This window comes from Carettochelys insculpta, chromosome 4, assembly GCF_033958435.1.
Source record: "Carettochelys insculpta isolate YL-2023 chromosome 4, ASM3395843v1, whole genome shotgun sequence".
NCBI classification, from domain to species: Eukaryota; Metazoa; Chordata; order Testudines; family Carettochelyidae; genus Carettochelys; species Carettochelys insculpta.
In genome coordinates, this window is record NC_134140.1 from 42,173,611 (window position 1) to 42,188,300 (window position 14,690).

General features: G+C 38.3%; 1 protein-coding gene across 1 annotated transcript in view; it reads left to right on the plus strand.

The window, feature by feature from the left end:
- The window catches only part of NWD2 (NACHT and WD repeat domain containing 2), a 106,400-nt gene extending 91,952 nt beyond the window's left edge, over nucleotides 1–14,448 (plus strand). The window contains exons 4-7 of the mRNA XM_074991781.1: nucleotides 6,411–6,614; nucleotides 8,278–8,422; nucleotides 8,729–9,318; nucleotides 10,189–14,448. Of these exons, the coding sequence (XP_074847882.1) occupies nucleotides 6,411–6,614; nucleotides 8,278–8,422; nucleotides 8,729–9,318; nucleotides 10,189–14,121 (4,872 nt within the window). The 3' untranslated portion in view covers nucleotides 14,122–14,448. The remainder of the gene's footprint in view (nucleotides 1–6,410; nucleotides 6,615–8,277; nucleotides 8,423–8,728; nucleotides 9,319–10,188) is intronic.
- The last annotated feature ends 242 nt before the right edge of the window (nucleotides 14,449–14,690 follow it).

Here is a 14,690-nt window from a genome sequence, read left to right on the forward strand (position 1 = left end):
AGCAACATGCAAACAAGCAAAATGCAAGTTTCCAGGCTACTGACTACCTGGTGTAGTCCTTGGCCTCACTTTAGTAGAGATGCTATTTGTGCTAACTGCAACAGTGAATCACAATCAGGATGTCACGCTGGAGAACAGGGACTTAGATTAGTCAACAAAACTAGTTTTTGCACGACTTACTGCATCATGCGAACACCACACTTTTTATGCCAGTACACACAGTAGTGTCTGGTTCTTATATGGGGATCTGACGTGTTTATGAAAACACGTCAGTTATTTATGTCATCCTTCAGAAAATTGACAAAATAGTTTTCAATGATTCACACAGTCACCATATTTTTGTCTGATAACTGTGGACTGTAGCATCAGCTTAGTTTGGCTTGATTAGAGAACATGGTCTTTATCAAACAATGCTCTTCATCTAGATTTTTTTCCCAAGTAGACACTTACAGCCAGGTATTGACACCTCACCATAGGTAATCTCCTGTTGACACCTTGGTGGGAATTTGGATAAGATCTCAGGGTCTTACAATGCCCTGTCCTGAAATGACACACCTAGAAAATGAATACCCATTTTATGGATTTCTTGTTCTCCCTGTATTTGGCCAGTTCACTCCTTGGGCCTTACCAGTGTCTCTCCACCCCTTTCTTAGTTTGATTTGAAAAAAAAAATGATGAATGCAGCAGGAAGCCAGAGGAATACAACACCATTAGTATAGGTTTTATATAACAAAAAAGAGTACCTATTTTCTAATACAGAGAATGCAAAGAGAGGACAAACAGCAGTGCAGATGAAGAAATAATGTCTTCTCTGGGACTGCAGTACTACAATTCCACCACTAATTGGCAATGTTGTTATATATACAGCAGGAGTCTTCCCCCTTCCTGTATTTTAGAGTGGTGCCACCAAAGCATAATCCAGTTCTGGCATTGTTTTCTGTACATCCGGACCCCAAAGGAACCCAGAATTCCAGAATAGAGTCTCTTTTGAGACAACTGCCTGACCTCCCTCTTAACAATGTTTTGAGCTCCAGTGAGCAGAAGAGTAGGAGACTGGCTGTATATGCACTGCAGCTGGCTGCTGTTCCTCCATCTGCCCCTTGAAAAGACCTTGGGGAAACCTTCTGATGGAAATGGGTTACGCATATGGGTTTTAACCTTAAGCAACTTCCCATGCACTCTCAGTCATCTCTGTTCACACAGTCTCTTCCCACAGCATGTTGTTCACAGTTGTTGCTCTATAGCTGTCAGCTCCAGGCTATCTTAAATACAGAATATCAACAAAGCCAGCCCTAGTGTCTTGGGCTATAGACCTTCATCATGCAGTGTGCTGTGAATTACACTTCCCTTTCCTTCCACTCCATGCCTGCTGCCACTTTCATGGGACACTGCACTTCTTGCTGGACAGAATGCATATTCTGTTTTCAGACTAGCTTGAAGCATCTCAGTTATTCAGTCACTGCAGGAGGTGGGGAAAGTCTTCTTTAAAGCTTGGCACAAACTTTCTGCTCTTGTATGCTCATTTTACCAATGGTCACTATCCTAATAGCAGATGTGGGGGGATGCTCTTTGGTACATACATTTGGGTGGGCAACTACTATTCCTTCTCTCCTGTGGCTATTTTTTTCAAGTGTCTTTGAGTCATGTATTGACAGTGCCATCCACCGAGTATAAACAGGCAGCAATAAAAGGGCGTCTCCTCTACTATATTAGCATTTGGTTAAAAGTAATTAAAATTTTTTCAATTAAATATGGATATGCCTCAACTTTATTAAAAAGACACTGATAAGAGTCATCCATAAACTGTCTACATCCATATCAGTATTCTATTTGTGCTTTGCTCCACTAATCAGAATGATGATCTAGTGACACATGACTGAGAACAGTCCACTGCAAGAGCGGGTCTTTGCCCACAAAAGCTTATGCTCCAAAATATCTGTTAGTCTATAAGGTGCCACAGGACTTCTCATTGTTTTTGAAGATACAGACTATCTCGGCTTCCTCTCTGATACTTGTCAGTGTGAAACTAGGCACACAGCGGGAGGCATACAACACACAAATGGGTGAAGATGGAGATGAAATAGGTGTCCCTTATCACTTGCCTGAAAGGAACATTTCTAAGGTACGTCACCTCCTGGTGATCTTTCTGATCTCCAAGACCTAAAGAAAGTAATATTTCATATAAAAACCAATTCTTATGTATTTGTCCATAGAGGTAAAGACCTCCTATGCCCCTTCTAGTGAAATACTATACAGCTATCCAATCCAGGTGTCCCTGGAAAGCCTGTGCATCCCCTGTGCCCTCTGCCAGTGGGCACGCCGGAGTCCCAGACCACAATTACATATGTAGTTCTAGGGAAGTGTCTGTATAAAGATCCCTTAAATGAAAAGCCATATCAAATTCAATTAGAGAGAATGACATGGTTTCCTTCCTATTCATTTGCTCCCTCTCTTTAACTTCTTTGTACTTACCTCAAAATCTTTACATAAACTAGTCACTGAAAGACGATAAATCAAACATAGTATACAGGGTAAAACCCTGGCCTCCCTGGAGTCAATGAGAAAACTCCCACTGACTTCAGTGGGCCTGGATTTCACACTGTTGTGTTTAGAGCTAATAAGACATGATGTCAAATAACTCCCCTGAAGGCTTGTTTAAGTATGACAGTTAATCAATCCTTAATACAGCACTGTGAGAAAACAAAGTAAACAAGCATATCAGCTCTTGGTAACTGGAGAAGTGACGGCAGCTATACTTCCAATCACTTCTGAGCAATGTTCCCATGTCAGCACTTAGATAGCCACCCAGGAGTGATTCAAATGCCGCCCAGCTGATTACCAGAGCGTCCACAGTGCCCACAGCCAGCACCATGTCTCTCTACTGGTAGTGCACATCTGTGCGTGTCTTGGTGCACATAAAATTTATTCTATACATGGATGGAAAAAAATTAGAAGGAAGATCACTTCTGATTAATGCCCTAATACTGACCCCTTAAGTACTGGTCACAACAAAGAAAAATCCTCTCATGCTTAATCTTATTTTGAATCAAAAACCCAGTCATATTTCTAATTTATTACTATTGGGACCACTTTGACCACAGTTAGTGCCTAATGCTCTTAATCCATGCATTAATGTTCTGCTGCTACATCGGTGATAGAAAACACCTGCTATACAGTGTTCCTCATCCATCTTGTCAATTGAGCATCCTTGATAAGTTATGTAATTTTGCATTTATAACTTCAATATGCATTTACTAATATACTGTGTGTTTTCACAGAAAAGAGACAAGGAAAATAACCTATTGGCCAGGGACTTTTTTCATGGTATCTAGTTCACTCGACTGATAAACTATCAATTCATCTATTCAGCCATTATTTTATTAATTGAATAAATATCTGTAATGAAATCATTGTGAAAGAAATCATCTACTAGACTAAATCCTGGTTAGTTTAAACCATCTTTTGATACATTCTTTTCTTGAATAGTCACAGAAAACACCTGCACTATCTCAGTTAGAAGCACTTCCTTTCTGGACATGTGGGCACACTTCTCTAAGGGTTGCAGGTTAAAGGACAAACAATTTGTTATTACTAATATGCCGATGTTCAGCTAAAGCTCATTGATAACACATTAGAGTCATCTGAAGTTCAGAGTAAAAGCAGACTGCATAACCGAGTACAGAACTGCTGGGACAAATACATTAATTTGTCCAAAGCAAAAACTCTTTCACATAAGAATTCAGACAGTTTTGGCTAAGATGGAAAGCATTTTAAGATATTTGTGTAATAAATTAATTTCATATAAAAATAATAAAATATTAATATTAATATTTATTAATAAACCACAGTGTCCACAATTAATGTCAGCTAGCTGCAGATCTTAAAACCTCTATTTGGAGGCTGCAGAAAATAGCTTTATCTCCTATATGATTATCCTCCAATGCTCATTCTGTGGAATACTAGTGATGGGTTACCTCCAGGAATTTATTATCCAAGAGTTATTATAACCCAATCTTAACTTCTGAAATATAATTTAACTCCTGAAGTCTCAGCACTGATATTTTAAACAAGTCTTCTGTTAATACAAAAAATGGTGGCACCGGACTATTTAGGTTAGTTTTGACCAGTTTCTCTCTTTCCTGTGTTTACATGCATTCATTTACCAAGTGGCTATTTGGATAAATGTGTTCAGGACTTTCTGCTAATGAGAGTCTGAAGGCAGTGAAGCAGCTTATGTTCCTAAAGCTGTAATCTTGGTAATTTTTGCTGCAAACCATATAGTCACATTTTAATAATATTAGGATCAGGCTGAAGATGCCATGTGACTTTTCATCAAAATGAAAATGCCTGTTCTATGGTAGAAAATGAGAGGAAGGCACAGAAGTTAAGGAAGCTGTAATCTAGATACACAGACTTCATGGAAAGTAAGGACAATTAGGCTCATAAAAATGGGAAGAAAGTTACATTAAAAATACATGTCTATAATGAGGATTTTATAAATGACTCACTCAAACTGTTTGAAATCTTTAGATTGTTCTGCTTTAACAACATATTTTTTTACGTAAGAAAGACCCTGAGCCAGATTCTACATGGCCATGAGTGGCTTTACGCCACATTGCTATTGCTGGAGTCTGGTCATAAAGCTGGCATATCCATCCCTGGCCTTATCACTATAGTGGCACAGAGCTGGCTGTAAAAGGAAGAGATTAATACTGCTTAGAGTGCAGCTGTTCACTATTTGGAACACCTGGAGTACTCAAAGAGCAATAGGACTAGTAACCGATTATTCTGGAAAACCTGATGCTTCTTTTCTACCTTGTCCAAATCGAGGAGGTTTCATTCTTACTGCTGCACAGGATTTTCACAGGCCTATGGTCTGTGCCGTCATATCATATTAATATACAGTTATTTCCCTAATAAAATATATTTTGAGTACAGGTTGAACCTCTATAGTCTGGCACCCTTGGGACATGACTGGTGCTGAACCAGAGAATTTGCCATACATTGGGAGGTCAATATTATCTGGCAGCATTACCAACACTCCTTCTGCTTACTGGGCTTTTAGAAGATATTTGGCAAAAATTACAGCTAAAGAACAGTACAGAACACAGAGAGCCGGAACTGATGGCTCTAAACAAAAATTTTATGGGACCACAGGAAACTTGGCCACATCCATGATAAGTGAACATCTGACTGACTAAAATCATGCCGGACCACTGATGTTGCCAGACCAGAGAGCTTCAGAATACAGAGGTCCAACCTGTATATGTTTTCATTTGCAGTATATTAGTGTCCCTGACACTTAAATTTCTCTGCTAGCATTTACTGTTATGGAAGATATTAGGTCAACATCATATCATTTAAATATCCAAGCCCTTAAAACCAAACTGCAGTTAAAAACACACCTCCTGATAAGATTTCAGCATCTGCTATATTTAGGCTTGTAAGTATTTGATTTTTATCAGTAAACATTCATAACAGTTGATTTCACTGAATACACACAAAGGCTATGTCTGCACTACAGAGATCTTTCAAAAGATGCCCTTCCAGAAGATCTCTTCCGAAAGAACTTCTTTCAAAAGAGTGCGTCCACACACTAAAACGCAGATCAAAAGAGTGATCTGCTCTTTTGAATGAGAGCATCCACACAGCCCCCCCACCCATTTGAAAGAACAGGCCAGAATCAAAAAATCAGGCCCCATGAAGAATGCTCTTTTGAAAAAAAGGGCCTGTGAAGCCTCCACACATTTTCTTTCAAAAGATGCTTTCGAAAGGGGACACTTCCTGAAACGGGAAAGGAAAAGCGATTTCTAAAGGAGCCCAGCATTCTTTCAATTTACTTTCAAAAGAACACTTTTTGTGTGAGGACGCTCCATGGGGTCTTTTGAAAGAGCCCCCTTCTTTTGAAAAATCTTTCAAAATAACATGCTGATGTAGATGCAGCCAAACTGGTGAAAAATTATTTCCATAGATGATGATAGAAATGTACAGAGATGCAAAGAAAAACACTCCTGAAGAACTCAGAGCTTGATTTAAGGATATCTACTTTGTATGTTTCGATATATTGTTGACAGATCATGATTTAATGATTATAAAGCTTTAACTTTTTAACTCTTAATGTCTGTTTCATTAAATAATTATCTGTTACCTCTACAACTGCCCAGAATTATGAAAAATTAAATACGTGAAAGTTGGAAAAATGATATAAATGAACACTGATATTAGCTATAGAGAGTAGTAAAAAACCAATCCTACAAAGCATTAACTATGTTTATTTTCCCAGTAACTTCAAGGTGATAGAACTATTAATGTTGTATTGATTCTTATGAAGGTATCTAGCCATGACCTGATTGAGGTTATAGCATCACTGGAAAGGGAAAGTAAATTCATATTTTATTGCAAATACACAGGGCCTCTTAGGAGAAAAATATGGGACCATCCGAATACCTGGAGAAGTTGAATCATCAGAATTTGAAATGATCCTTGATGCTGCTGTGGAGGCAAAGCTAGAGACAAGGATTTTGGAAGAGTGGTATTGCAGAGATGAAAATGCAGTGCCACCAGCCTATTACCTCAGACCAAAATCTGAAATGCCGAAGAACAATCATAACACGGTAAGTTATGTCCTTAATAAAACAAACATACATCAGTTGGCCACAGTAGATGGAATTCACCAACATCATTTGAAAACAATTTAGGGGTCATAATGAACCTCCACAACCTATGAGCTCTTTGTACACTGCAGAGGTTGCTCTGTGATGGAACAGTCTGGTGGATCATAAAGAATGAAATTTGGGACACCACAGGGAGTGATGGGCCAAGGCTACTGGGTCTAAGAATGGTCCACTGACTATCACTGTCACTTTTGTAGGGCAGTGATAATGGGCTGCAAACATAGTTCATGAGCCTTCTGTAGCAACTGAGGAATGTCTTCATAGGCGTCTCTATCCATCCGCCTTGCTGAAGTGGGAAAGATTCTCTCTGTCCCAGCCCTTTCTTTGGGCCCTCATCAAAAGTCCAGGATAGGGCTTACATGGCTAATGCATATGTCTCCCCATGCCCCCAAGTCAGCAAAACACTTAAGCACATGCTTAAAGCTAAGTAAATGATCCAAACTGAGCACACACTCCAGGACTACCCTGAACTGGGGGTTCATATTACTATAAAGTTGACGCAAAAGAAGTTTCTTGGTAAAATATTTCTGAACAGTCCCATCTAGTCTCCACTTCCATATGCCCACATAACTTTGCTCATACCTATGTATGGTACAGGACAAAGTTCTACCCTCACATGGCAAGTGCTGTTTTATATCTAAGAGCAAAATTTGGCCCCCCAAGAGGAAAATAAACTCTTTAGTGGAGAGCTATATCCCAAAGCAATACCAAAATGTCACTTTATTTTAGTGTGTATTGACTGTATTTACACTGAAAAGGAAATGAAACTACTATACAGCATGCATTTACTGTTACAAAATGCAATACTTCTTTTGTTGCCTAAGAATGTTTGAGCAGTAAGGACTTTAAAGAGTTGAAGAAAGTATAATGCAACAGAGTCTCTAAAATATTTATTATCGGGGGGGAAAATACAATTTACATAACATCTACACCCAACCCCAAAATAGACTTTTAAAGATATATAGAAAGGGCTTTTTGTATTTTATTTTCTAATACCTTACAGATTTTTCATTTCACAAGGGTAACCAAAAGAAGTTTCACAAGTCAATATTACTGCAGCGTTACAGCCAGTAAAGAAAACAGAAGTAACAGACAGAATATAAAGTCAGATTACAATCCACATTCTGCAAAAGAAGAATGGAAATACCATCAAATAAAAAGGTGGCACTTAATTTGGAGGGGGCTGAGATGCCTTGCACCTAATTTTCAGATCTGAGATCCCAGGATGAAAGTTAATCTACAGATATTATTCCCAAATAATAATACTCCAGTCCTGACCTTAAATCCTACTTTCTCTTCATATTTTATTAGATATTCTCATTTCTCCCACAATAATGTTACAGACATTTTCGTTTTCCCCACTATGTTAGTTCAGGAAGTCTTATGTTTTATATTCAGAACAGAGTAACTTATAAAATTATGATTTATCCAATATAAAAGGTTAAGAGTGAATATATAGGAAGTTTTTTTAATGTATGCATTATTTTATATACTGTATTCTCCTTTATTATATATATCATTACCTTAAATATTAATCCATTGCTTCCTGAAGTTGTAGAAACTGATGTTACAGCTACTGTTTAACTATGAATATTTTTAAAAGATGGAATCATCTTCAAATTCTGTGAAAGAAAACAAATGGAAGGACATAGCAGAAGAGATTAAGAAGATTTTTAAGACTGCTGTGAAGTTGCTGCATGAAAAAGGAAAAATGAAACACAGCCAAGCAAAGAGATATCTTTCTTCTGGTAAAGTTTAGAATACTGTACACAAACTAGTCTATATCTGTGCATTCATAACATAGCCTAGCAATATTTCCACAATTTCCAAAGTATATTTTTGATTGTCATTTCTCTCACACACCATATAAAAGAGAAGAAAAATAAATATATACATGCTTGGGCCTAAGCCCTGTATTATAGCTACTACTAAATAAAACTTCACCTAATAAGTTTTATATATTTTGCTCGTTCATCTAAAGGGAACTGAAAATTTCCCCTCCATTTTGAAATAAGTTAATTTTCCTTTATTCTTTTTTTTTTCGCTCCCTCCAGCTGTTGAAGATGAGTTTGATTTTGCCTTGGGCAAACAAACGCCAGCATTTCTGAAAAAATGTGTCTGTTACATTCGGAAAATTGCGAACATTGAACGTTTTGTTAAAGTTCCAGAGATGGGAAAGTACATGGATGTAATTCATGTGGGTGGAAAGGTTCTGCGGGATCCAGAAGCTCATGAGAAACTGATCAAACTCCGGGATGAATTTATTCCTACTATTGTCGCAGCATCTAATCTCCGAGTATACACTTCTGTTACTCACTGTGACATGAAACTTGGTTATTCACAAGAAGTGGAGAACCACTACATTGAAGGACTTGGTAAACAGTTCTACGAAGACATGATTGATATAATTCAGGCCACAGTACAACAGAATTTTGACACTGAGACAGACTTGCTTTATGATGAAGTCCTTCAACACTCATCCTTATGTAAAACGTACTCCTCTTTCTATGAGTACAGGTGTGAGGCACTAAACATAGTTCATAAATATATTCTGCACAGCAAAACAGGACATATTAACCCTCTTATCATATATGGAGGACCATGCACTGGAAAAACCCTCTTATTAGCTGAAGTGGCAAAGAAGGTAAAATATAAACACCAATTATATTTTATAATATGCTTATCTTAACAGAGAAAATAAATGTAGACCAAATTAATTCCCATTTTCCTTGTTATGGTATCAACAGATCTAACATTAGTCTTTGATACAGCAGTAAATCCAGTCTTCTGCACATTACTAAATATTTATTCAGGAAAGAGGCAGCATGCCTCTTAGTTGCCACCTCTGCATATTGTATTTCCAGCAAAAACATAATTGCTAGCAGAGCTTTTTAAGGAAAGGTGAATATTTCATCTAATTCCTAGACAACTGGTAAGAATGAATTTATTTGTGATATAAACAGCTTTACAAATACACCACTGTAACATCATGAGTCCTTTCCTTCTTGTTCCCAGCTGTCATAAGGATTTGACACAATTTTATTATCATATATCCTTCCTAGAAGTAAAACATGTTTCCAAGACATGCTAATTTGTTTCATATTCTCTTGAAGAATTAGTCCAGACATTCATTAATTTGTGTCTATTTCATGAGTTGTTTAGTTTGTGCATGCCCTTCCAGTCACTGATGATGATAGTAAAGTGTGAGAAGCACATTTCATGCTGCTGTGACATGGTCCCCACTGACAATCTTAGCTACACTGCTGTATTGCTAAGTGTTCTGGCAGCATTGCTTGAGTTAAAGATGACATAGAATCTAATATTCTTGACATATAATATTAACACATCCTATAATCCCCCTGTTAATATTTCAACTCAAATAGAAACACTTCAAAAATAAATTTGGTTTTCAAACAAGTTAATATTGTTTGTCAAACATTTATGTGCTCTGTTATTGTGCTTCCTTTGGCTTTGTTACCTTAGACATTAACTCAATTATGCTTCTACATTATAGGCTTATACTTGGCTGCAGGAGGAGATGGGACCAGAATCTGACCCTGTGGTAGTTGTAAGATTTTTGGGATCCACAGAAATGAGTACAGATCTTAAGAATCTGCTTCAAAGTGTTTGTGAACAATTAGCAATTAATTACCGTTGCCTAGTACAAAGTTACCCTAAAAAGATTCATGATCTTCGGGACTTGTTTATAAATCTGTTGAATGAGTCTTCATTTCACAGACCACTGGTTATAATATTTGATGCCCTAGAGCAGCTTCCAGATAATGATGATGCAAGGAAACTATGGTGGCTCCCCGTTAATCTTCCCCGTTCAGTACGAATAATCATGTCAACACTGCCGAACAAACATGGGATCCTGCAAAAACTGAGGTGCCTTATTCATGACGAGGACAAATACATTGAGTTAATTTCAAAGGACAGAAAGATGTGCAGCCAAGTACTGAAACATCAGCTGCTCCGTGTTAAAAGGAAAGTAACATCAGGTCAACAAATTTATGTCAATGAAGCTTTTTCAAAGTGCACACTGCCTATGTTTGTGAACTTAACCTTCAGAGAGGTTAGGAACTGGAGATCCCACAAAGATGTTGATGCGTCTTCCCTTTGTGTCACTGTTCATGAAAGCATAGAACAGTTATTCTGGTCATTAGAAAACAAGTGTGGGATAAAGCTGTTGTCGAGAGCGCTGGGCTACATCACAATGTCCAAATCTGGCTTGAGTGAAATGGAATTGGAAGATATTTTAGCTCTTGACAATACTGTTATGTCTGAGCTGAACCAGAATGCCAGGCAATGTAATCCACTGAGGGTACCGTACATATACATTGCAAGACTTAAGGAGGGCTTAAAGGGATATTTGATGGAGCGACAAGTGAAAAATGTAACTCTTCTAGTGTGGGCAAATAGGCACCTGCATCTTATTGCCCAGAAACTGTATCTCCACAGTGAGGAAGGTGTAAAAGAAATGCATACTATCATGGCAGAGTATTTCCTTGGTGTTTGGTCAGGTGGAAGGAGGAAATCTTTTTATAGTGAAGATCAATATTTGAATGGGTGCCTTGACAGTGAGAGTAGAAGCATGAATGATGAAAAGCACTGTATGGATCTTGCCTCCTTTGACAGGCAAGCCCCTGATCAACCATGGGTGTTCCAGTGTAATCCATTAGAACCTGACATCTTTTTTGTCAATCACAGAAAAATGACAGAACTTTTGCATCACTTGACAAGATGTGGAAGAACAGATGATCTCCTGTATGGTGTCATCATGAACTTCAGCTGGCTGTACACAATGATTAAAATAGGACAGTTTGACAAAGCACTTTCTGACATAGAACTGGCTTATAACTATTCACAAGAAAAGGAGCTGAAATTTCTGGCAAGCACCCTCCGTAGTATAAAGTTCAAAGTAACAAAATATCCAGGTTCGCTATCTGCTGAATTGCAACAGAGGCTCCTTCCAGTTGTTAGCTCATTGCCTAAACTGAGGCATCTTCTTCTAGAATGTGACAAAGATGGACCCAAATACTGCTCCATTGTTCCCTTGCACTCCTCCATGGATGTGACTTACAGCCCTGAGCGGCTACCCTTGTCATCCAGTTGCATGCAGGTCACTGAGATCCTGCCCACCATTAATCCAAATACAGTCATTGCTGCTCTTGAAAATGGTTCCATCAGTACTTGGGATGTAGAGACACGCCAGCTACTAAGGCAAATTACAACAGCTCCATCTGTTATCTTAGGGATTAAACTTACTAGTGATGAAAAATATCTCGTAGTGGCTACGACAAAGAACACACTTTTGATTTATGATAACCTAAATTCCTGTCTTTTGTCTGAAGTAGAAATTAAGGGATCGAAACATTGTGGAATTGGGGGAGGCTCAAATTTAATAAATGGATTTACACTGTCCATTAATCATGCACTTGCTTGGCTGGAAGCCAGCAAAGATGTTACTGTAATAGATCTACTTTATGGGTGGCCTCTTTATCACTTCCACTGCTGGTATGAAGTGACTTGTGTACAGTGTTCTCTAGATGGAGTCTATGCATTCTGCGGACAGTATCTAAACACCACCACTATATTTCATTTGGGAAGTGGAGAGAAACTGTCCACAGTGACCTCTGAATTTTCAGGTGGATTTGTGAAATTTCTTCTTGTTCTGGACACTGTTCAAGAAATGGTGATGGTGGACAACGAAGGTGGCCTTTCAGTGTGGAACACTGAGGAAATCACAAATCCCCAATTGACAGAAGACTTTGATTGCAGGAGAGAAGGCAGCGAAGTGGTCAGCATTGAACTTGCTGAAGACCAAAGTGCAATTTTAATTTGTAAGGCCCTTAGTATAGAACTTCTCGACACTGGCATGTGGAAAGTGGCTGAAAAGTTTAGAGCAAAACACAATGAACGCTTTATATCTGCTGTGTTATCCAAAAATGGCAACTGTATAATTGCTTCTATGGAAAATACCTCAGCTATTTTTGTTTGGAGGAGAGATACAGGACAGTGTATGGCAAGCTTACAGGAAATCTCAGGAACCATAGTGAGGCTAATTAAGTCTAATCACCACAACATGCTGCTATCCTTATCCACCAGTGGTGTCCTTTCTATTTGGGATATAGATATCATAACTGCTATGTCCAATATTGACAAATCTGGCAAGCCCATTCATAGACTGGTGTTGCCAACTAGAGGTGAATTAATTTATACATTGGATGGTTCTGAATCTGTACATAAGTGGAACTTCGGCACTGGATTCATTGAAGCTGTGTTCAAGCATGAAGGTATTGTTGAAAACTGTGTGCTGACCTCTTCTGGAGAAATAATGATTACATCAGATGACAAATGTAGTCAATATGTATGGCACACAATTACTGGTGAAAATATCTTCCGCATTAATGGACAAAGAATATCTGAGCTGATGATTACACACAACGATCAGTTTGTTGTCTCGCTTTGTGAACAAAATGCCTCCAGGGTGTGGCGACTGGCCACGGGTCACAGAGTTTGCAATATTTTAGTTGCCTTACAGAATGCATTTATAACTACTGCTAATACATTTGTAGTTGGAATGACAAAGAATAAAGTGTTGGCTGTAAGTCTCTGGACAGGAAGTATAACCAAGAAGTTTTGTTGTGATGACAGTGCAACCATTGTTAATATTAAACCAATCCCAGACTGCCCAGATATTGTAGTTTTTATAACATCCACCGAAACAGTGAACATCTGGAGTCTTACAGAGGAAGTAATCTGCAGGCGTGTACAACTGCCTAATAATTTCTTAAAAGATTTAGACGACTTTGAAATATCCCCGAATGGGAAGCTAGGAATTCTCTCCCGGGGTGATGAGAACATCAATGTGCTTGATTTACACAGTGGAAAACTTCGAGTAGTTCATGCTCCCGGCATTATCTGGAGGCAGAGGTTGTCCCGTGATGGCCGCTATCTTGTGTACATCTGTTTTCGTAACGAGGATGATGACGACAATGGTGCCATCTCTAGCTTAACAGTAATGAGACTTGCTGATGGTAAAAGCATTGGTGCTTGTTCCCTTTACAAAGCTCCAACCTTTCTTTCTCTTTCACAGAGGCATTTGAATATTATTGTTGGCTTTGATGACGGAAGCATAGGCACTTACACTGTAGTGGATCGTGTAGATGCCGCACTGAAAATTAAAATTGCTACTTCAAACAGCCGTCAAATTTTCAGTAATGCAACACAAGTGATTAGGCCAAAGTGTCACAATTATACCTTCAAGGTGAATGCAGACTGCATTTGGAGAGAGTCTACTGAGGTGTTTGCAAGAGATAGCCCCATCACGGTCACAGATCCTGAGACAAGTGAAACAACAACACCCAAAAAACACAACTATTGCTATGAGAAAGTGTGCTCAGCTATAGATTGCAGAGGACAGAATTTTGCTGCTGATAACTGATTATAAGCATGCACTAGTGTTCCTGAATACATAGTACATGTGCATAGGCTAGTCTTTTGATTAAAAATTAAGTATGTGTGCATTCCTTGAAAGACTAAGAACAGCAGAAGGCGGAAATGCTGATTTTCTCAATAAATATTCTTACAGTTATGTGAACTAAAACAAGCAAAAAAACCAAATGTGAAACAAATGATTTGTCCAACGGGCTGCAGGGTTTTTAAAATTTTGGAGTATAAGGTTTAATCCAACATTGGATCCAGGGCCTTGACTGACAATTTCTAGCAATACTATTACAATTGTTATACCATTACAGCAGTTAGAAAATCTTATCTGGAGGTTGGCAGAGTTTTAGCTAGAGACGAAACTCCATTTATTGTTGGAGAAGAGGCAAGCCCCTCTTTTATAATCCAGATACTCTTGTTGTGGACACACCTAGGTCAACTGTTACCTTAAGTTTATACCCACTTGCAAAAATATTTTTCTGCTTGATGGTGCAATGACAAGATGTCACCTGCCAATCTGGAACACTTGATGCATTCCATCATTTAAAAAAATACCTACTTTTTAAA